This window comes from Palaemon carinicauda, chromosome 44, assembly GCF_036898095.1.
Source record: "Palaemon carinicauda isolate YSFRI2023 chromosome 44, ASM3689809v2, whole genome shotgun sequence".
NCBI lineage: Eukaryota > Metazoa > Arthropoda > Malacostraca > Decapoda > Palaemonidae > Palaemon > Palaemon carinicauda.
Genome location: NC_090768.1, coordinates 10,875,344 through 10,900,422, shown reverse-complemented (window position 1 = coordinate 10,900,422; position 25,079 = coordinate 10,875,344). Strand labels below are relative to the sequence as shown.

The window sequence follows — 25,079 nt, the reverse complement described above, 5'->3', positions numbered from 1 at the left end:
AGTTCTACTTAGCCCGTACTAAGTCCTTACGAGGTGGATCTGAGGCATTATGGTGCTCAGTTAAGAAACCATCATTGCCTATGTCAAAGAATGCTTTGTCATATTTTATCAGATTTTTAATACGAGAGGCTCATTCTCACTTGAATGAAAAAGACCGGTGCTTGCTTAAGGTTAAGACACACGAAGTAAGAGCTATAGCAACTTCCGTGGCCTTTAAGCAAAATAGATCTCTGCAAAGTATTATGGACGCGACCTTTTGGAGAAGCAAGTCGGTATTCGCGTCATTTTACTTAAAAGATGTCCAGACTCTTTACGAGGACTGCTACACACTGGGTCCATTCGTTGCAGCGAGTGCAGTAGTGGGTGAGGGTTCTACCACTACATTACCCTAATTCCAATATCCTTTTAATCTGTCTCTTGAAATGTTTTTAATCTTGTTTTTGGGTTGTACGGAAGGCTAAGAAGCCTTTCGCATCCTGGTTGATTTGGCGGGTGGTCAAATGTCATTTCTTGAGAGCGCCCAGATTAGGGATTTGATGAGGTCCTGTTGTATGGGTTGCAGCCCTTGATACTTCAGCTCCTGGGAGTCTTTCAGCATCCTAAGAGGATCGCTGGGCTTCGTGAGGAAGACAGACTAACAAGGCAGAGTAATCGTCTAAGTCAACTTCCTTACCAGGTACCTATATATTTGGGTTTTGTTATGATATAACTGTCAAAAACTCTAAGCATATACGCTGTAAACTTAATTAACTCTGGTCTCTACCCACCACCATGGGTGTGAATCAGCTATTATATATTCACCGGCTAAGTTAGATATTCAAAAATGATATTTTAATTATAAAATAAATTCTTGAATATACTCTACTTACCCGGTGAATATATAAATTAAAGGCCCTCCCTTCCTCCCCGATAGAGACCCAGCGGGATGAGAAGAATTGGAGCTGTTTACATGCATATGCGGTATCTGGCCGATAGTTGGCGCTGGTGGGCACACCCGCAACCTTCATAGCGATCGCTCGCGAGTTTTTGTGTTTTTCTGTCGAGCCGCCGGAGCAGCAGCTATTAAATATTCACCGGGTAAGTATATTCAAAAATTTATTTTATAATTAAAATATCATTTTTATACTAAAATAACTATAAGCTCACTGGATATGAAAATTTTGTTTATATAACTTTTTACATTAAAATATGATTCTGCACAAAAAGGACTAAAGCGTGAGATGCACATGCGAGAAGAGATGCAAGACTAAGGGCGAGTGAGCGAGAGATGGGGTGTTGTGTTGTGCGGAGAGGGGAATAGCGCGAAGGATGCCGGTGTGACAGTCTGAACGATCCCCCGGTCTCGGAATTCTCCTTGACATTGTATAATGGTTCTTTTCCACCAATAGCTCGCTTCGCTCGCTTGAAAATAAAACATCAAGCTCGTATGTACTGGCAGGCAGTAATGTTGAGCTGCGCACGCTAACATTACGGGAAAATAAAACATCAACCTTGTATGCACTGGTAAACGGTAATGTTCGCACATGCGCAGATTATCAAGGAGAATTCTGAGACCGGGGGATCGTTCAGACCGTCACACCGGGTGCCAGGGAGCGCGGTCGGTTTGAAATTGTCAGGTCCAGAGACCATTTGTCTTGAAATCGTGAATGCATGATTTTTTATTCAATTTATGCGGTTCTCTGTATCCCTAATGACTGTATATGCGAAGACCGAGGGCTGACTAATTTGCTGTTACTTCAAGGTATAAACGCGAAAGAATGCTGTTAAGTATTACAACAATATGTGCATTATTAATTATTACAAGGGGATACCTTTTAAAAGGGATAATTAGGGCATTTCAAGTGTAAACATGGTGAGTTACAGTCCTTTCCCCTCTCGCCTCTTTGTACTGTACATGGCTTGAACAATGTGAATAAAGCTTACACATCAAAGCACTTAGTTACATTTATACACTTACTGAAGCGGATTTGATCATAGACAGCCTTAACTTTGAGAGGCTAACTTACATCCTTGATGAGAACCATTTCATTTTTCCAGTTGCAATTAAATTAAATGAAGGATCCATTATTACATAGACTTAACATAGTATTCATATTTGCAATAATTTAGGTGGTAGATGTAGCCTGGTTAAGGTAATACATTAACTGTATAATTATTTACCTTGTTATATAGGCACTAGTGGTAGTTTAACATCGCAACCTCTTGTTTCATCCATAACCCTACTTATGATATATGGTAGTGGGTGCTCTTCCAGTATGTGATCTACCGAGTTGTTTCTCTTCCAATATGTGATCTACCGGGTTGTTTCTCTTCCAATATGTGATCTACCGGGTTGTTTCTCTTCCAGTATGTGATTTACCGGGTTGTTTCTCTTCCAATATGTGATCTACCGGGTTGTTTCTCTTCCAATATGTGATCTACTGGGTTGTTTCTCTTCCAATATGTGATCTACCGGGTTGTTTCTCTTCCAATATATGATCTACCGGGTTGTTTCTCTTCCAATATATGATCTACCGGGTTGTTTCTCTTCCAATATGTGATCTACTGGGTTGTTTCTCTTCCAATATGTGATCTACTGAGTTGTTTACATTCCAATGTGTGATCTACACAATAACAACCCATATTTCCCCAACAAACTTGCAAACTACAGGGTTTTTAAACCACGTAGTTGTTTACCCATTAACTATCCATTATTAACCATTAAACATAGCAAAATATCTAGTCAGCATTCTAGTATAAACCAAACAATCTTCAAAAGTTAAATTTGAAATACCCTTTTGAAATATTTATTTGGAATACAACCCATATAATGTGGACTCATGCAGAGTTTGTAAGGAGCGTTATTTATAATGAAGAAACAGCTGTAGCCTACTTACGTGAAAAGAATTTATTGGATGATTCTGAAGTTGTTGCCATTAATTGTGATAAGTGTGGAAGTGTTATGAAAAATAAAAGACGTAAAGAGAAAGGAAGTTTTGTACCTGTAATGAGATGTCCAGTGAAAGGATGTCAAACTTTTAAAAGTGCTTGTACTGGAAACAGTTTTTTCATTACTCTGATTTAATTAATAAGACGAATTGCAAACTTTCCTTATGCCAGATTCTGGATAGTGTGTATTTTTTGGTGTGTGAAACCCCTATCAAATATGCTGAAGTTATCACTGGACGATCTCATTCCACACTAGTTGACTGGTATAACGTGTGCCGTGAAGTTTGTATTAACATAGTTCAACAAAAAGGTCTGATGGTCGGGACTACTGCAGAGCCAATACTGATAGATGAAGCTAGATTTGCTGGCAGGAGGAAATATAACCGTGGAAGACTACTTCAAGGAAATCTTGACCCAGAATCAACAGACAGTGAAGCAGAAATGGAAAATAATAGGAAGCACGGCAACAGGATTGACGGCCCTTGGGTGTTCGGTTTAAAGAAGGGTCTTGACCGTCATTATTTTTATGTTGATCGTCGAGACAAAAATACATTTCTACCAATAATAATTCGTGAATGTGCACAAGGATCAGTAATACATTCAGATGAGTGGCCGGCTTATAGCACCTTGAATTCTCATGGATTTGTACACTCCACTGTTAACCATCAGTGGCATTACGTTGACCCTAACACTGGAACGCATACCCAATCAATTGAAAGATTGTGGTTAGATGCAAAAATCAAAATTTTGCAAACGATGAGAGGTACCGCTAAACCTATGCTTCTGTCACATCTGGATGAATACTGTTATAGAACGATGAGAAAAGAATCAGTAGATTTATATTCTGACTTTTTAAATGATATTAGAGAGGTCTATCGTTAAATGTCTTGATTTTTACCTTTTTCCATTTTTGCTATCGTTAAGTGTCTATTATTACCTTTTAAAATATTTCATTAAATATAGTTGATAATATATTCTTTTTATTTTTATTTTGTCTACCTTTTTTCCTAGTAGATCACATGCCATGAACAGTAGATCAATAGTAGATCACAAACCTTCGGTAGATCACATTGGAAGAGCACCTGGTAGTGTCTTTACTTTATATCTATTGGCAGATTTTACCCCCCCCACCTACCTAAACTGACAAGGTTGATTCCTTGGTCATTGTACATCATGCTATCAGAATAGCAACAGATTAAAGAAATGCATTACCATAACTTGTGAACTGCTGTGACTGCAGACCTCTTGTAAATGTGCTGCAGGATATAGTCAGACTTGTGACAGTCCATTGACGTTAATTTATTGGGAACCAATACAGTAGGTGTATTTCTATCAATCATTGGAGGTATTCCATAGTCTTATCACAGTAACAATATTTTTTATGCTTGGTGCAAAGCCCGTAATAATAATTTGTTCCTCCGCAAATAAACCCTCGTCTCTTACAGTATAGATATAATCTGTTGCTTTTTTTGTTTTAACCAAAATTTAAGAAGTAATGTGAGTCTGGCAACATTGTAAGGTTGACCTCTGTTCCCACTTAACCGAGTAAGTGTGTCGGAGCCTGCGGCTTAATTCTAACTTTACTCTTGGTTGCTGTGATGTTTGGACGTCTGCTACTCGATTGCGGTCCACGCTGTGCTTTTGTGCTTTCTCTTTGCTTGTTATTGGTGTATGAAAACCTGCCCTGGACTAGAAGGTCGCCCTTCTGGCCCCTTCATGAGTCGGGTAGAGGTAGATCCCCATCCTTTGTAACCAGGGTTTCGTGGTAAAAGATGCTCAATGAAATTCCCTTGTCGGGAGTGGTCGTCTTCCCATTGGGACAAGTATGGTAGACATCATAAGAAGGCTAAAAGGGGTTGGTCCCCTCCTGCTTTTTCCTCCAAAAAGGGCAAAAAGTGGAAGCCTTCATTTCAGATTCCTGATTATTCCCAGTCCTATCCTTCATTATTGAAGTTTTCAGAGGTTCCGATAACAAAGAATTATGGCCATGTATTATAGCAGCACCAGTTTGTTGTGTTATCTTCAATTTTGCTCGGTGAGGTGGAGAAGACGCATAGTGCTTTTGATCTTTCGGCTTCAGTACTTAATAAGCCAGGTCAGGATTCTTTGCAGCAACCTTTAATCTTACTAGAAAGCTTCTCACTCCTTTCCTGACCTGCTCTTACAACCTCACACATGGAGGTTATCTAATATCTCCTTTCTCAGAGAGGCTTTTTGCAAGCAGTAGTATTATTATTATTATTATTACTACTACTACTACTACTACTACTACTACTACTACTACTACTACTACTACTACTACTACTACTACTACTACTACTACTACTACTTGCAAAGCTACAACCCTAAGTGGAAAAGGAGGATGCTATAAGCCCAGGGGCTCTAACAGGGAAATTAGCTCAGTGAGGAAAGGGAACAAGGAAAAATAAAATATTTTAAGAGGAGCAACAAAATTAAAATAAATATCACTTTATGAACTATAAAAACCGTAACAAAACAAGAGGAAGAGAAATAAGATATGAGATAGAACAGTGTGTCCGAGTGTACTGTACTTTCAAGCAAGAGAACTCTAACCCAAGACAGTTGAAGACCATGGTACAGAGGCTATGGCACTACCCAAGATTAGAAGACAGTGGTTTGATTTTGGAGTGTCCTCCTAGAAGAGCTGCTTCCCATAGCTAAAGAGTCTCTTCTACCCTTACAAAGAGGAAAGTGGCCACTGAACAATTATGGTGCAATAAGAAGAATTGTTTGGTAATCTCAGTGTTGTCAGGTGTATGAGGACAGAGGAGAATATGTAAAGAGTAGGCCAGACTATTCGGTGTGTGAGTGTATAGGCAAAGGGAAAATGAACCGTAACCTGAGAGAAGGATCCAATGTAGTACTATCTGGCCAGTCAAAAGAACCCATAACTCTCTAATGGTAGTATCTCAATGGGTGGCTGGTGCCCTGGCAAAAAATGGCTGGATACCCTTGTTGGTTGTCTTTCTGTGCATATCAGGTGAAGTGGTCTATCCTTTAATGTTGATAATGTGGGAAGAGGCTTTGAGTCACTCAATATCTCTTTACCTTGGGGAGGAAAGACCCGGCTCAGTTGCAGCCTTGATAGACTACCTCACTGTCTTGATTCTTGCCTTTTAGAATGAATAGACGTTACATTTCCTTGGTAGAATTGTGTTTCTTCATACAAATATCTCTTCATACTACAATATTCTTATCTGGGTATCATTCACCATGATTAGCCAGGCCATCAGCTCTCTAGTTTAACAGAACAGAGAGTTTGCGAAGTGTCAAGGGTACCCCTCTCTCACGATCTTACGAACTCAAAGTAGTACCCCAGGTCAAGTTTCCAGCTAGATGGATTGTGGGCTTCTACCCTCCAAAGGGCAGTCTTCATAGTAAAAAGCAAATGGTTTGTATTTTTGTAGGAACAAATGACAAATTTGGAAGTACAGTAACATGTATTTTTTGTAACCATATAAACCTGAGCTCTTTATGCATCACCTGTCCCCCTAGAAAGTACTGCCTACGATCAAAATGGACAATATACTTCCAAATTTGTCATTTGTTCCGTAACTGGAACACAAACCACGCTATTTAATAGGGGTACTGTATTACTTTTGGCGTAGGGTTTACTACTCACACCACTAGTTAGGGGGGGTAAGGGGAGGGTAGCTTGCTACGCCCCCCCCCCCCCCCCCCCCTCATACACTTGTGCTTGAGCTCACTTTTCTCTCGTCTCGGATGGTGGTCGGATGTGTCCCCTCTCATCCTCGCCGTCATATTGGTAGCCATTAACGCTTTTTGTTCTTTCTTTTTCTAGTTATTATGTACGTGAAGTTGGCCTCTGCGACCATGTGCACCTGCCCTGGTTTTCCCGACCGCCCCTGTGGAACGTTCATGTCAGCTGTCGAGACTGATCCTCACGCCCTTTGTCCTTCTTGTAGGGGCCAACGGTGTGATAGTGTCAACAAGTGTAGGGAGTGGTCTGCCTCCCAGTGGGAGAGGTTTTCGCGACGGCGGAAGAAGTCCAAGCGGGATATTTCTCCTTTGAAGGAAGAAAAACCCAAGGCCTCTTCTTCCGTTGCCCAAACCTCCTCCGAAGCTCCCACTCGGTCGGTCTCTTTCGAGAGAACCTCGAGTGGTAGCCTAGACCGAATGAATTATTTCCAACCAACCTTGGGTCTCGAGAGATGACGTTGCTTCCCCTAGCGATGCAGCTCCACCTCTCCCCCCGGGGGAGGACATGTCACTAACTTCCCTTTTTTAGCTTTGGTCCTCCTTAGGGCTTACGGGTTTGCCCTCCAAGGAGGTTTTGCTTGATTATATCCGCCTGGGTGCTGCTGTCAAGCAATCGTCGTCACCGTCAGAGGTTGATCCTCTGTCTCTTGTCGATGTTGTGGTGTCAGAGGTATCCCATGCGGTTTCACCCATCTCCTCTTCCACTCCAGACTCTACCGTAGCTGACGGCTTAGTTTCCCCCGTTCCTGATCATCTTACGAGGGGGAAACTAAGTCCATCGTCAGTCTCTCCTGCTAGTGTTTCTCTCCCTCGGGGGAGTTCACTTACAGAGACTCCTCTTTGGAGGACTGCTGAAGGTCAGCTTGCTGATCCAACGGCTCCCAGAGGGCGCATCCGTCTTCCTCTTCGCCATAGAGGCCTTCCTTCGTCTGCGGTGAGGAGGCGCCTCTTTGGTTCAACGTCTTCTATGCAGTCCCCCGCAGAGGAGCCTCTAGACCGATCTTCCATCACTGCACCTGCATTGGTCCTGGCTCTCTCTGCAGATCGTTCGCGATCTCCTTCGGTGGAAGGTCGTCCTTTTAAAGGACACGTCGACCTTCCACCCGACAGACCTGCCGACGCCGTTCCTGCATGGGCCTAACAAGGCTCCACCTGAATGCGATATTGCGCGCCAACAGTCAACGTGCCCACACAACCTGACAAGCGCTCATCAGTAGCCCGTCAGGCTTCATCACTACAGCGCGCTGTTCATCCTGCTCGCTGTAACATAGGGCATCATCCTAAAGTGCTTACGTGCCAACATGCACACATACGCCAACGATCTCCTGCGCGCCAGGGCTCTCCTGCACTCACACGCCCTGCGCATACGCGCCAACGATCTCCTACGTGCCAGCGCCCACCTGCGCGCAAATTACTTGCGCGCCATCATTCTCCTGTGCAACAGTGCTCTCCCGCGCACCATCATTCTCCTGTGCGCCCAACATCACGCTCTCCTGAGCGCTATATTGCGCACCATCTTACGCGCCAGGTAAAACTTTCGCGCCAACTTTCTCCTGCAAGCAAGTTTGTAGATGAGACAGCTATGCTGCTCTCACCCACGTGCCTTCCCTTACCAACGTGCCAGGGCTCACCTGCGCGCCACGATCCCATCATGAATCTACTGCGTGCCCGCATGCTAGGGGACATTCTCCTGCGCGCTCGCCCTAAGGCTTTGACAGATGCGTGCGAACACACTCATCGTGATTCTCCTGCGCGCGTGCCATCAGTCTCCCGCGCGCGTGCCATCAGTCTCCCGCGCGCGAGCTTCAATATTCTTCCCGCGCGAGCGCCATCATTCTCCCTCGCACAAGCGTCAATATTCTACTGCGCGCGAGCCTGCGCATCACAAGGAACGACTTCCTGCAAGGTCGCCATCGCCTCATTCACATCCCCGCAAGCGCATACCACCGCGCGTTGTGGGAGAAGGGAAACTTCTAGAGGGGTTCAGGATCCCAAAGCTACCAAAGGCAAACCCACCTATTCCACTGAATTCTCCCAAGGATCCTTCAGTCCTTTTCCCTTCAGGGGGTATGTCTGACAGTGCGTCTGTCAGCCAACAGCCCTGGTTAAGAGCCGTAACTCAGGCTTTCAAGCCTGTCCTCTCTGAGCTAGGACACGGAACCATGGCTTCCTCTACCCCTCTTAAAAGGAAAAGAGGAGCTCTGGACGCTTCACTTCCTCGAGGGCGAAACTGACTCCACGCAGACATTCAAGGCAGGTTCCTCCTATTCCTCGGACTGACTCTCCTTCCCTTTCAGACGAAGATCTCCCGTCACCAAGGGAATCACGCGAAGAGAGATTTTCCCCCATCGCACCAATGGAGGAAACCTCTCTTCACGCTGAGAGTTCCACACAGTCCGGGATTAGAAGGAACATGCCACCCTCATCAATGTTGGAGTCTTACATCCTTCCCCGGAAGGAATCCAAAGAGCCTAAGTCCTCCACTACGGCAAGGATGGAGCCAGCCACCCACTCAGGGAATGTCCGCGATTCTCCCCAAGAAGTGTCTTTGGGGTTAGAAGGAGACTTTCCTGCAAGTCCTACAACAGGAGACCAGCATGAGTCAGAACATGCATTTAGGCAGGTTCTGACTCTAAAGAGGGATCTCAATGGGTTTTCCGACCTAGAGATCCCTCCTCGAGAGGGCAAAGACACGGTCCTAGACCACGTCTTTGGTACTCAGAAGCCCTCTAAGACCAGTGCAGCCCTGCCCTGGTCTCAAGGGGTAAAGAGTACCAGGGACAAGATTGCCTAGCAGCTCTCCGAGATGTCTTCCTCCAACCGTTCCGGTACCACCAACAAGCTCTTCCCAACTTGTCGCGTATAGCAGAGGAGGTACTTTGAGATCCTGGAGGAGCCTTGTTTAGCTCTTCCACTTCACCACTCGCTGGAAAAGCTAACAAGGGGAGTCCCTCTTTAGAGAAACTCCAACCGGCAGGTCTTGTTCTCGGCAGCCGAGATCCTCAACCAGGAGAAGGTCACAAAGTGTGCTATGCAAGCCACTTCGTGGCTCGATATCTGGTTGGGGACTTTAGGTATCCTGATACGTTCTGAAGATTTCTCCAAGGAACGTACTAGGAAAGCTGTGGAAACCTTCCTCCTCTCAGGTACTCACACAATTGAGTTTCTGTCCCACCAAGTCTCAAAATTGTGGGCAAATACCATCCTGAAATGTCGGGATGCAGTAGCTGAGAGATTCCACCAGAAGGTTCCTAGCGCCGAGATCAATAGGCTCAGACATTCCTCCATGGAGGGGTCTGTTCTATTCGAGCCTAAGGATGTGGAACATCTAAGCTCTATGAGCCTCCAGCGCCACAGCAGTCCCGTCCAGCCAAGATCACTACGACGACAACTGCAGCGAAGACGATGGTGTCTAAGCCCTTTCCTGTCAAATAAAGGAAAGGCAAAAAGTCTTCAAGGGGAGGCAAAAATCCTAGAGGGAGCAGCCGAGGCCTCAAACGCTAGGATAGGCAGTCCCCCTGCATTTCCACCTGTTGGGGGATGCCTACAAAGTTGCGCAAACAGGTGGAAGCAACTCGGGCCCGATTCCTGGACAATCTCAGTGATCAGTCTAGGATATCGCATCCCGTTCATAACATCTCCACCTCCCCTGACGACGAATCCAGTGTCATTGAACTCCCTTGCCATGGGATCGGCAAGGGGCAAGCCCTTCGGGCAGAAGTCCAGACCCTGTTGAAGAAGGGCGCTCTCCAAGAGGTGCTCGACTGATCCCCGGGCTTCTTCAGTCGACCCTTTCTTGTAAAGAAGGCGTCTGGAGGCTGGAGACCAGTCATTGACCTTTCAGCTCTGAACAAGTTTGTCAAACAAACTCCGTTCAACATGGAGACGGCAGACACGGCCAGACTAGGAGTAGGACCACAAGACTTCATGTGCACACTGGATCTAAAGGACGCGTACTTCCAGATCCCAGTCCATCCGTCTTCAAGGAAGTACTTAAGATTCAGCCTGGACAACAGAAAATACTAGTTCAAGGTGCTGTGCTTCAGTTTTTCCACAGCACCGCAAGTCTTCACCAGAGTGTTCACCCTAGTATCATCTTGGGCACACAGGATTGGCATCTGTCTCCTCTGTTATCTGGACGACTGGCTAATCCTAGCAGACTCAGTGTCAACACCGAGACAAACTTCTGAGACTTTGCCAAGATCTGGGGATCATGGTAAATCTCAAGTCCTCCCTGCTTCCCACTCAAAGACTGGTATACTTAGGCATGATTATAGACACCACTCTCCACAAAGCCTTCCCATCAGACGACAGGATAGCAAGGCTGAGGAAGGTCGCAAGAACTTTCTTCGCTGGCTCATCTAGTTCCCAATGGTTGCCTCAGGAAGTCCTCCCTGCTTCCCACTCAAAGAGTGGTATACTTAGGCATGATTATAGACACCACTCTCCACAAAGCCTTCCTATCAGACGACAGGATAGCAAGGTTGAGGAAGGTCGCAAGACCTTTTCTCAGACGAGAAGAACTTCCAGCCCAATCGTGGTTACGTCTCCTCAGTCACCTTTCTTCGCTGGCCCATCTAGTTCCCAATGGTCGCCTCAGGATGAGATCCCTCCAATGGCGACTCAAGTCCCGGTGGAATCGAGCTTATGACTCCCCTGACATCCAGATCCCCATGGGACCTGCGGAATTGATGGACCTCCAGTGGTGAGTGACAAACGAGAACCTACGAAAGGGAGTGGGTCTTCTTGTCCTCCCCCCGGATTTGATGCTGTTTTCAGACGCTTCAAAAAAAAGGGTGGGCGCCCCACGTGCTGCACCACACAACCTCAGGCCTCTGGTCAGAGTCAGAAAAGTACCTCCACATAATTCTCTTAGAGATGAAGGCTGTCTTTCTAGCCCTTCAACAGTTCCAACAGTACCTGACAAGTCACTCTGTGGTGGTGATTAGTGACAACACCACAGTAGTGGCCTACATCAAAAAGCAAGGAGGTACTTTTTCGCAGCAACTATCCCATCTAGCAGTAGAGATACTGAGATGGGCCGAAATCCACTCGATACCACTATCGGTACGCTTCATTCTGGGCAAGAGGAATGTGCTTGCCGACAATCTGAGCAGAGCATGTCAGATAGTGAGTACCGAGTGGTCTTTGGATCATCTAATAGCCAATAAAGTCCTAACTTTGGGGAGTTCTCCTACTGTGGACCTCTTCGCAACGGCCCTGAACTTCAGGCTCCTGCTGTACTGTTCCCCAGTCCCGGACCCCAAGGCTCTCTGGCAAGATGCTTTCCAACAATGGTGGGACAACATCGACGTTTACGCCTTTCCCCCGTTCTGTCTGATGAGGAGGGTACTCAACAAGACCAGAACATCGGTCAATCTTTCAATGACCCTCATAGCTCCGCTATGGCATCACGCAGAATGGTTCCCGTACCTTCTGCAACTCCTAACGGAGCCTCCAATAGCCCAGCGGCATAGTAAGAAATATGAAACCAATTGTTCAAATTGTTCTAAAAGCACCAAAATTGGCACACATGTGGATTAATACATTCTGAACAATTTTGGATATGGAGGCATTCAAGATTCTCCCCGTAGCACATTTGGCGGCCATTTTTCAAAATGGCCGCTATTTACCATTAGCGTCATTGAATATGTACCATAATTTGTCTTTTTGTGGATGCTAAAGGTGATAAGTGTGCTAGAGGTGATAAGTATTGTACAATTACACATACTTCTGTGCTTACCAAATAATTTGGCTACCATTTCACAAGAAAATGAATTTTACTTTGCAGCGGCAGCGTTGGTGGCAGTGACGGCGGCTGCAGTAATAGTATAGTGTTGATAGTCATGGTGCTTGTAGTAGTAACTTGTGGTAACATGGTGGTGTTTTGTGTCTTTGCAGGTGAGGCAGCAGCAGCACCACCTGACATCAGAGACGCGTTGTTCCAGACTGCAGCCATGGCAAAGAAGTTCCAACTGGTCGATACTTTTGAGCAACGTACTCCCACAACACCTCCTGAGACAAACTGGAAGCTGTGTCTTGTATGTCAAGAGGAGACAACAGAGTCACTTGTCTGCCCAGTACTGTCTAAACGCCGAGACCCTGGGAGTGGATACACGACAATGGCTGCAAACTTGGTCAAATTTGATGAACTCGGAGAACTGCCAAGAACTGTTCAGTTACAGAGACTAGATGAAGGACAAGGTGTTGAGGCGACAATGGTTGCCCACCAGGCCAAGTGGCATAAAACATGTATGCTCAAATACAATAACACAATGCTACGAAGAGCAGAGAAGAGACGCATCGCAAGCAGCTCAGCATTTGATAGTACTGACAATGTCCAGGCCAAGCGCGCCAGAACACACTCTTCAGAAGCCACTACCAGCGGCACCTCCTGCTTTTTCTGTGGAAAGTCTGGCACAGAGACCCTACATGAAGTAACAACCTTCCAGGTGGACACACGCGTACGGAAGTGTGCAGCGCAAGTTGGGGACAATGAACTCATAGCCAGGCTCAGCATGGGTGATATGGTGGCTCTGGAGGCCAAGTACCATTCCAAGTGTTTGTTGGCTCTTTACTATCGTGCAAAGACCACTGTAGAAGCCGAGCAGAAAACTGACCATGAAGGTGTAATGTCAAGAATCGTACTGGCTGAACTGGTCCTGTATATCGAGGAAACCCACCTAGAAGAGGGCACCACCCCAGTCTTCAGACTCGCAGAACTTGTAAAGCTATACACAACAAGAATGGAACAGCTCGGGGTTGTTTTGTGCCAGAAAGTTAATAGCACAAGGCTGAAAGAGCGCCTGTTAGCCCAGATACCAGGCCTGAGATCCCACAGCAAAGGCCGAGATGTTTTACTAGCGTTTGATGAAGACATTGGTGAAGCGCTAGGCAAAGCCTGCGAGCAAGACTGTGACACTGAGGCAGTTCACCTTGCGCGTGCTGCACAGATAGTTCGTCGATATATGTTTGAAGACACTTACCAATTCCGTGGATCATTCCCGGGCGGCTGTCAGGAGGACTCTGTGCCAAACGTACTAGTTGCAATGGTAAATATGGTGCTGGATGGCCCCACCATCAAGAATCAAAGCCATTCCTCTTCAACACAAGCAGCTCTTTCCATTGCGCAGCTTCTCAAGTTCAACAGTGTCAAGCAAAGTCGGAAGCAGGGAGCAACCAAGACACAGGAGCCTCCAGCTGTCAGACACAGTACGTCTCAAGAAACTCCTCTTCCAACCTATGTTGGGCTGATGCTGTATGCTGAAACACGCAAGAGAGGACTTGTGGACAAGCTCTTCTCTCTGGGCCTAAGCATCTCATATGACAGAGTCCTACGTCTTTCTGCCCAGATGGGAAACAGCGTGTGTCAGCTGTACCGCATAGAGGAAGTGGTCTGCCCGCCTACCCTGCGTAGCAATGTGTTCACAACTGCGGCTGTGGACAACATTGACCACAACCCAAGTGCCACCACAGCCAAGAAATAGCTTCCTCCCTTGGTCCAGAGAAGGCATGTGCTCTTCCAATGTTTCATGCCATCACAGGGTGTGATACTGTGTCAGCCTTCGTCGGACATGGGAAGAAATCTGCCTGGGCAACATGGAACACGCTGCCAGAACTCACTGATGCCCTGCTGAGTCTGGCAAATGCACCCACAAGCATCCAAGAGGATACAATGCATGTCATCGAGAGGTTTGTCATACTCCTGTATGACCGCACAAGCAAATGCAAGGACGTCAACAAGGCGAGAAAGCAGCTCTTTGCAAAGACGAACTCTGTTCAGAACATCCCGCCAACCTACGCTGCTCTGGAGCAGCATGTGAAGAGATCTGCCCTTCAGGGTGGTCATGTCTGGGGCCAGGCATTGGTACCAACGCCCGTGCTCCCTCCACCAACAGACTGGGGCTGGCATCGGAGTGATGATGGGCTCTACACACCACTCTGGACCACACTCCCTGAGGCATCCAAGGCCTGCTATGAGCTGGTGTCTTGCGGATGCAAGAAAGGCTGCAAAAACCGCTGCAAGTGCAAGAACGCTTCACTGCAATGCACTGGTCTATGTTTCTGTGAAGGCGAATGCCAGTAGATTGGGACAGAAAACTTGCTAACCAACATTATGATCTGTAGACATTCATAATTCTGGTGACCAGATTTGAAAAGTTCGGAATCATAATTAACATAGTGTGGCAAAATCTACGTTATTGTATTACATGTATGTACTGCAGGATTACACAAGTACTGTGCCTAGAGACTGGGCTTTTGGTCGACTATATAACTACAATCTGACCATACTGTAAACTTCCCGTACTCTGTGTATTATTTTGACTAGCAATTTTGCCAGCAATTTGAAATAAAAAAGCAACTTGAGCAATTAAAGTGTGTTCCTGAAATCAGGTACTGGTTATTAGAGGTATTATGTCATTGAGTATTGAAATCTTCATCAAATGTCCACTTTTTCCACAAAATGGCGGCCAGTTTGGGGGCCATTTTTGAGAAGATTCATCTAAATATCTGTTAAACATTTATTGATGTTAATTCTGATGTAAAAAAAGGGAATTTTGGCCCATCTAGCACCAAACTAACGACACATAATGAAGTCTATGTAATGACGCTAATGTTAAATGGCGGCCATTTTGAACAATGGCCGCCATATCTTCCTAAGGGCTAATCTTGAATGCCTCCATATCCAAAAATGTTTAGAATATATTAATCTACATGTGTGCCAATTTTGGTGCTTTTAGACCAATTTGAACAATTGGTCTGCTATGCCGCTTTACTACAAGAGAATTCCCTCAACGACACAATCTACTCAAACAACCACACGCCAACATTTTCCACAAAGCCGTAGCATCACTATGACTTCATGCCTGGAGACTATCCAGCATCTCCTCTCTGAGAGAGGATTTTCGCAACAAGTTACGATCAAGATGTCTGGACATCTGCGGAAGTCATCAGCAGCAGTCTACCAGGCAAAGTGGAAAGTCTTTTTTGTGGTTGGTGTCGTAGAAGGGGTATCTCTCCACTCGATACCACTGTTCAAGCAATAGCGGAGTTCCTCGTGTATTTGCTTGAAGAAATACGCCTCTCAGTCCTGGCTGAAAGGAATGGACATCTCTTCATCGCTAGAACTTTCTCTACTCATACGGAGTTATGAACTTACCTGCCCCCAGTCGGAAGCGAGACCTCCCTCATGGAACGTGGTTCGAGTTCTCAGGTCTCTTAAGAGACCTCCCTATGAACCATTACGCCAGGTAACCAATCACCACCTGACTTGGAAGATGGTGTTCCTGCTAGCTTTGGCCTCGGCCAAGCGAGTCGGCGAACTTCATGGTCTCTCGTATGACATCGCCCATTCAAGGGGATAGGGAGAGGTAACGTTCAGCTTCGTCCCTGAGTTTATTGCTAAGACTCAGAACCCGGGAGTAGCGGATCCGCGATTCGACTCCTTCCGGATTTCTAGTCTCCTCACTGTAACAGATGACCCAGACCATCTCTTACTATGCCCAGTGATGAGCTTGAGGCTGTACCTCAAGAGAACAGCCGCAGCCTGTCCTCGTGTGCCAGCACTATTCGTCAGCACAGGAAGGAGTAAGAGGAGGGGCACCAAGAACACCATCTCTGCATTGATTTGCAGGGTCATTGACCTGGCACTGAATCCAGACCCTCCTCCGTCACGTCGCCCCAGAGCACATTATGTCAGGGGCATAGCTACGTCCCTGGTCTTCAAAAGAAATTTTTCAGTGACGCAGGTTCTTCAAGCTGGGGTGTGGAAGAGACTGACCACGTTCATATCCCACTACCTGCAAGATGTGACCCACAGGAGACTCGATACTTTTTCGGTAGTGTGGTGGCTGCACAACAGCTGGTTTAAAACTTCAAGCTCCTTATTGGACAAGTAGCAGAAGGTTGAGGGCATTGTTACCCAGTTTAGGTCTGCATGAATGAAAAGGTTTGACTGGCCCTTATTCTTTTCTTCATCATCCCCTCTCTTCGGGAAAGCGGCATCCTGGGTTGTCTGCATAGCTGACCTCAAACCACTGCAGGTAAACCATGCTTCCTTGTGTTCCTAGTATTAATATTAATACTGTTACGTCCCTATACCCTGACGAGGTGGTATTGTGAAAGTCCTAGTATACAAGTTTTCCATCCAAAGAACTTCGTAACAACTTTCTAGGACGAGTCACACTTCTACATACCTTCACACACAGCTTGCATAGGCCGCAAACCCGTAGCAAGGTTTTAGTGAGGTGCAAGGGGTCCCTATTTATTGAGTGCTAACACACTGATAAGGAGCCCCCGGGCAAAGCCAAAAAGCCAGACTGCCTGGGATGTCCACCCTTCCTAATGAGTGAGTCACCCCTATTAAATAGCGTGGTTTCAAATGACAAATTCGTAGATCATTTGTATTTTTCCTAACTATACAAACCTTAGCTATTTAACCAAACTTGTCCGCCAGCCCTATCCCCCTTGAAGTCGTACCTCCAAGCAAAGTGAGCTCAAGCACAGGTGTGTGTGTAAAGTAAACCCCCCCCCCCCCCCCGCTAACCAGCGGTATGGGTAGTAACCCTCGTTAAAAATTAACGGCTCGTCATTTCAGCTGCACTGAAAGTAATACCCCTATTAAATAGCTAAGGTTTGTATAGTTGGGAAAAATACAAATTATCTACGAATTTGTCTTATTATATTCATAGAGTAAATTTTGTTCATTAGATCATATTGTTTATTGGGTAAATTAGCCAGTAGGGTATATTGTTTTCAATGAATAATTTTTCAGTATACTGTACTGTATTTTGTTAAATTGGTTACATTACTGGTACATTTTATTTGAAGTACATGATCAATACATTTTCCTTTTTGGGTACATTTGCTACATTTGGTTTCTTGTTGGGGATCAATGCATAGAAAGAATGAGATTTTTGTTTTTGTTTTTTTTTTGTTTTTTTTTTTTCTCCCTCCAAATTTCTGTCGATATACCGTATTTTACTAAAACTTAATCTGTAGCAAGACATGTCTCTTGTCTTTTTTTTCATGCAGACACTTAAGACATCTACCTTATTACATGCCCTCATAATAGGCAGTTATATTACATAATTAGTAGTGTGATATATTTAAATAAGAAGTATATGTCATAGACATGTAACGTTTTTGTGCGCATTTTAAGAAAATCCTGAATACATGATTTGTTTTAAAGAAGTTTGTAATCTTTTTTTGTAGCAAATTATTTTCAAAATGACTATACTTATATTTCATTATGCACTGGTTTTCAATTTTTTATCCAATTTTCAGATACACTTAATTCAAGATGCCTCGTCTAGGCCTTGGCTTTGACATGGACCAGTTTCTGGAACATTGTCGAATGACCAAACCCCCTTATGAATGCCCTCATGCATCCTGTGGTAGGATTTATCGCAGTCTTTCTGGAATCCAGAACCACATGACAACATATGATCATGAAAATCCCCCTCCAAACGTTGTTACTCCTAAGTCAGGTAAGTAAATTTCTACTTTGAAGGTAAATCTTGGTACTGTATATATTTTGGAAGGCTTTTATCTAGTAAGCACATAGCTTGCAGTATTTATTTTTGTATTTTCACACTAAGTAGACTGCATTTTGTAAAATTAAATGATGTGTTTTTAGTTTTTATGAGGCATGTGTGTCCTTTTATTATATAATGTAAAGATTTTTCTGCTTTGATAATTTGTAACAAAGCTTCTCAGTGATAAGGGTCGTTTAGTTTGTGATTATATTTGGCCAAGAATTGTCAAAAGTACAACGGCTGTACTTATGAATTTGGAGAGAATATTTAGGCCATGTCTGGTTACGAATTTTGTAAATTAATTTTTGTTCCTCAGATTATCAGTTTGGGATGTCAGTTTAATGTGCTTTGCCACATGACAGCAAGTAATGTTAATTACAGTAGGGTTTTGTAAGTGATATGAATGGAAGTAGTAAACGATCTTCTATTGCAGTTTGTAACTACTGTATTCTGGGTTTCCGTTTCAGATAGAGCATTGTAACTTATATTTGTTCCGCCACTAAATACAAACCAACGCTATTTATAGGGGCATTACTTTCGGCAAGCGAAAGACGAGCCATTAGACTTTTAGCGAGGGTTAACCACCGGGGGTTAGTAGCTACCACGTTCACTCACACACCTGGCCTGTGAACCACACTTTACTTTTGGCTTGGGGAGAGTGACGTTCTCTCTTTCCCACTCCCAACTTACTGGCCATTTGTTTTTTCATAATCTTGTTTTTCTTTTATATATATGATAACATTCTTAATGTTTTTCTGTATATTTTATGCTTTTCTTTACATGAATGTTGCTGTTTGTGTGACAGTGTAGTGCGGCAGGTTCTCAAGGGCGGAGAACCTTCTCTTACGACCTTCCCACCTTGAACGACGGTCAACCCGTAGGTTGGAGGCTTTTGAGTGACCCAGACGCCACCGCAGTGACTTCATTGTTTAGTAATCCTTCTCCGTTCGGATGTTAACATCACCCTTCCCCCTATGTGTTCTTTGAGGAAATCTGCTTGCGGCCTTCGCAAAGCTTGACTTCAGTTTTGCTCTTTCTCACTGATGACGCCGCTCTTCATTGTTACATGGCAGATCCTCTGCGGGGAGAATGCCCTTCCTGTTCATGGGTTAGGATGCGCTCCTGAATTGTTTTCTTTATTAATTATGTTGAAATAATAACAGTTTGTAATTTAACTTTTTCAGCTCTCGATGGCGCTCTCCTTCATGCAGCGATGGGCTAACAGCCATTCTTGGCCTGTGGAGGGAGTGCATGACCTTTACCTTGTCCGCTCCCCCTCGGGGAACCACCTTTCCGCCGGAGGGTTGAGTGGTTCTCCTGAGTAGTTTGTTTTGTCAGCTAAATTACCGTATTTCCCATGTCATAAGATGCACTTTTCTTTTCCTGAAAAATACCCCCAAAAATCACCCTTCATCTTAGCTGCTAGATAAAGTTGTATAGGGGAGTTTGACAACTCTCAAACACCCCGGTAATTACATACAAACACTCACACTCACCAGACATAAAAATATAAGGCTACAGTTATCATTCATGTGTGGCAAATGCACTTTCTTTCATTAATGAAGGTAACAAGATATTTATTTTAGTTTTGGTGAACAGATGATTACTCGCCAAGTTGCCAACGCCATTTACACACAAACAAACCAATTACAGTGAACCCTCGTTTATCGCGGTAGATAGGTTCCAGACCCGGCCGCGATAGGTGAAAATCCGCGAAGTAGTGACACCATATTTACCTATTTATTTAACATGTATATTCAGATTTTAGAACCTTCCCTTGTACGTAGTACTGTTAACAAACTACCCTTTAATGTACAGAACACTTAATGCATGTACTAACGTACCCTAAACTACAACAGGCACAAATATTAAGGGCGACTTTATATCATGCGTTTCCTAAACACGCCAAAAAGCACAATAAAAAATGGCAACCAATGTTTTGTTTACGTTTATCTCTGATTATAATGAAGAAACAAACGCATTTACACATCTGTGTATAGGTTAGTTTCTGCATTATATTGATTATTCAGTACAGTATGTTGATTTGGTTATTACTAATATTTTACTTAATTTTTCTTAGGACTTCCAAATGAAATTTTTTTCTTTATGACGCCGCCTGAAACGACGGCGTCATAAAGTACGCTCAGTAAACAAACTAAGGAATTTAACGCGCATGATGAAAGTGATAAATAATGATATTATAGTAAAAGCTTTAATAAAATATGTTATTACAAATATTATTTACCGTATCTATATAAAATCATACATACGTAGCAAAGCAGGAAAACAATCTACGAGAGAGAGAGAGAGAGAGAGAGAGAGAGAGAGAGAGAGAGAGAGAGAGAGAGAGAGAGAGAGAGAGTTGTTTTACATACGTAAATGTAAATTTTAAACAAAAAAAAAATAGCCCCATTTCATATGAAATAGATTACAAATATTTTACTTTATCATATTACAGTAGTCTGTATAATACTGTAAAGTTCAGTGCAGTATGTTGTTGTTAAAGTCGTGGCGATGAAATTCTCACGAAACAAAAACACGCCATTTGAGTACAACAGCTGATTCTCTCTCTCTCTCTCTCTCTCTCTCTCTCTCTCTCTCTCTCTTCTCTCTCTCTCTCTCTCTCTCTCTCTCTCTCTCTCTCTCTCTCTCTCTCTCTCTCTCTCTCTCTCTCTTCGTGTTATACAATACTTACATTTAGATGAAGAAACTAAAATTAGTTTTCTTAGTGTCAATTAAATACGAAACGAAATAATTAGGCCGAGTCTACATCCATTTCAATCATAGCTAAAAATACGGCATCCGATTTCATCAGCAAACCACTATTTTTTGGGAAATATCATTTTATTCTAGAAAATTGCCACTCTTTAAATAGTTAATTGCACATTAAGAAAGCATGTACTTTTGTTTTTAAATTTCGGGTTTGTTTTAAAAATCGAGTATTGTTGACTTCTTTTTTTTTTTACTTTTGGCTGTGAATAGATCAGCTGTCATCTAGCTGCCGCTCTTGAGTGTGTACGAATACACTAACAAAGTATCATTTATACCATTTCTTAACTTATTCAAACCGTCTACAGTATACGTTGATATTACATAAGCACCAATGTGTTATAACCTATCAATTTTTTTTGTTTATTACATTTAAACCCCCCTCTATCTCTCTCTCTCTCTCTCTCTCTCTCTCTCTCTCTCTCTCTCTCTCTCTCTCTCTCTCTCTCTCTCTCTCTCTCTCTCTGTGGGCTACTTTTCACTACCTCCCATTCCTTACCTCTCTCTATCTCTCTAACAAATGATATCTTTGTTGCTCCTCAAAGTTTCATTTATATTGAAAATCAATCACTATTCAATTTTCCTTACTTTCTCCAATCTCGCACCATCGGTCACATCGCGGTTTTTTCAATATTTCTGGAAAATCCGCGATATATGTATATACATGGGTTATGAAAAAAATCCGCGAAGTGGTGAATCCGCGATGGTCGAACCGCGAAGTAGCGAGGGTTCACTGTAATGTTATCTAAGCAGACATCGCTAGGTTGCATTATTTGTTTATGCCGTACTTATCTATTTCCTCATATTTTGTTAATATTTTGGTAATGACTTTGTTGCATGAATACCAAAATAATAGATTTTTTTGCTAAACAGAACCCTGAAAAAAAATCTCACTGCAAGTTGAGCACACTGTTACCAAGTTAGCTGTAAAGTAATTAGACCTAGAGTCAAACAAACAAAAGAAAAATCATATTCTCTCGTGAAATTTCTAGAGAATTTTATTTTTCATCAATAATTAGTGTTGTATGAATATTTATATGTGAGGATTTTGGGGATTACTGGCATTTTACTTCTCTACCGAAATTTGTTCAGGAGCATTTGGCAACACTGCTTTCATGTAAACAGACACTTGAAAACATTGTTACAATGGAAGCAACTACAACTGGTTTTGTGGTTTTCCCATTGAATATATAATAAGATTTGGTTAACAAATGTATAGCTAATTAATACTTACCTATCACATTTCATAATACAACCAGAATAGAAAAATTGATGGTGCCAAATGAAAAATCACACTGTAGAATCGCCGTCAAGGAGTACTGTAGGTTGTAAAATTCATTCTTTTTTTCCAAAAATTCTTTAGCTAAATATAGGATGCGTCTTACCACTTATAACGTCTTATGACACGGAAGATACGGTAATTAATTGTAATTTTCTTTACAGTTCTCATGCTTAAGCTCACCTTCTCCCGACGATGTCAGCCGGCGAAGGGAGTGCACAGTTCTTATTATGTTTCTGTTCTTTCGGGGGATACCTTTCCTGTCAGTGGATTAGGTGGTGCTCCCGAGGAAGTTTTTCTTTCATAATTTGTTTTTTATATTCCTCAGCTAGCGATGGCGTACTTCTTCCTTCGGCTAAGACAGCTAACGTAGAAGAGCAGAGCCTTTCGTTCCTGTGGAATGTGCTGTCCCTGCATTGTTACAGTCCTGGGCATGTGGCAGCTCCTGATCAGCACGCTGACTTTGAGAAAATAGTTTTGGCTACGTTTTCACAGGTAGCCCTCGATGCAGACCTTCAACTTGAGCAATGCTTGGGGACGGGAAGCAAAGAGCGCTACCCGGAGGTCCGCCTCTGGGGTTTTGACAACTTTTCCTTCGGAGGGAGAGTTATCCTCCCCATGTGTTAGGCTGCTCTCCCTTCCATGGGTGAACTTCCCTTGATCATATCTGTCTAGCAACTTTCCTGCTTGTGGGGAGAATTGCTGACAGATACATCTCATCGGCAGTTGCAGTTTCGTTGCCAAAGGCTTTGCTCTCCCCCATGCTGAGCCGACTCTTCCGTCGGGGGTGGAGCAAAGTCCGAGGTAGGTCTCTCCTGGGGGCGCGCTTCTCTCTCGTCGTAGAGTGAGATCCCCCCTAGTGACAACAAGATCTAACAGACATCTTCCTGTTCCTGCTGAGCAGTCTTCGGAATATTTTCAGGTTCACCCCTTGAGAGCAGGCCTTGTCATCAGCAGACTTGTCTTGTTAAAAGACTCATCTCACTTACAAACGTTGATCCTGAGAGATCCTACGGGAATTGGATTTATTCATCCCCCACCCTTGATCTTTGGGAACTGGCCATCAGACTCATCTCACCAGCAAGATCTGTTTTGCCCAGCAGACCTGTCTTGCCAGCAAAATTTGTCACGCCCAGTCGACTCATAAGTACCCCTCGACTGAGATCCCGAGAGAACCCCCTCAGTGACTAACAGCCACATGTGAACATCTTTTAAAATGCAGAAATACGCCCTATTGTTTATAATAGTACTCTGTGACGCAGGCCTTGTAAGCGGACGTGTAGAAGCGTCAAATGACCTTCACCACCCACATCCTGCAAGACGTGATCTGCAGGAACATGGAGACGTTCTCCACGGATCCTGTGGTGGCTACACAGTAAATGGTTTTAAAACCTCAGGCTCCTTAATGGACAGGTAGCAGATGAGGGAGGGTAGAGTAAACCATGGTTAAGTCTGGGATAAATGACTAGAGAATGACTGGTTTTAACTTTCTTTCATTTTCCACCCTACAGTAGTCTATAAAGCTGACCTCCATTGTCTGCAGGTAAAACCATTTTCTTTGTGTATCCTGGTATAGATAGATATACTCGTTACGTCCCCATACCCCGTGGTGAGGTGGGATTAGGTAAAGTCCATGGTACCCTCGGAAGAGTCCGATGACTCGTAGAACTCTTACCTAGATCAATCACTGTGTTAGTATCATAGGCACACAGCTTGCGTAGCCGTGTACCAGGCATAGTACGGCTTTAGCGAGGTGTATGGTTTCCACCAATTATGTGCAAAACACACAAAGGGGGAAACCCCGGGTCCAAGCCAAAAGGCCAGTTAGCATGGACTTCCACCCTCCTGAAGGGTATGTCAACCCCTATAAATAGCGTTGGTTTGTATTTTGTGACAGAACAAATTGGGAAATAATTTGTATTTTTCCTAAAGATACAAACCTGTAGCTATTTATACAAATTAGCCCGCCACCACCTGTCCCCATTGCAGTCCTACCTCCAAGCAAAGGGGGGTAAACAGCCCAGGAGTGTGAATGAGCTGGGTAGCTACAACCCCCTTCTAACTAGTGAGTGGGTGGGTTGTTAACCCTCCCTAAAAGTTTAATGGCTTGTCTTTCAGCTCCGCCGAAAGTAATACTCCTATAAATAGCTACAGGTTTGTATTGTTAGGAAAAATACAAATTGCTTCCAAATTTGTCATTTTCAACAAAGATCACTGATATTTGAGTCTATTGTCTTTATTATTCTGGTTTCCCAAAGCCTTGTGTAGTATAGCATATTGTGTGGCCTTGCAAATTTTTTTTACAATACTGTACTGTGTATGATTTCATCTTAAATCCCATGAATCATGCTGATCCTATTTTTTTTTCATCATATAAAAAAACCATGGAAATTTTTTCATCATATAAAAAAACCATGGAAATTTTTAGTTTTTAACACTTTCATCATGAAATGTACAGTAAAATGATATACAGTAGTTCACAGCAAGTATTTTTTTCAATATTAATATTTCCTCATTCGAGATATGTTTTTTGGGGTATGTGATTTTTAACAACTAGAGGGAACTATTTTTTATGTTTCTAGTTGGGTTTTTGGGGGTTAGTTGATTTCTCTCTAGCATAATCTAAATATACACAGCTACTGTATTTGCAATAAATGGTGTTTCTTTAGAAATGATATTGCAAATAATCTATCATATTAAAAATAAATTACCTTATTTCCCGTGTCATAAAACACTACAAGTGTTAAGATGCACCCTTAAATTAAAAAGGCAGTTTTAGAAAAAGAAAATGAGGATTTTAAAAACAACTTAGCAGAAATCCCTAG

The 25,079-nt window shown here is 43.5% G+C and overlaps 1 protein-coding gene and 1 pseudogene across 7 annotated transcripts in view; both read left to right on the top strand.

Annotated features, from left to right (window-relative positions):
- The window catches only part of LOC137634292 (peregrin-like), a 228,618-nt gene that overhangs the window by 8,997 nt on the left and 194,542 nt on the right, over positions 1-25,079 (top strand). For all 7 annotated transcript variants that reach the window (XM_068366626.1, XM_068366622.1, XM_068366628.1 and 4 more), the window contains exon 2: positions 17,956-18,158. In XM_068366626.1, coding sequence (XP_068222727.1) covers positions 17,972-18,158 — 187 coding nt within the window. In that variant the 5' untranslated portion in view covers positions 17,956-17,971. The remainder of the gene's footprint in view (positions 1-17,955; positions 18,159-25,079) is intronic.
- Positions 2,810-3,810, top strand: LOC137634216 (uncharacterized; annotated as a pseudogene).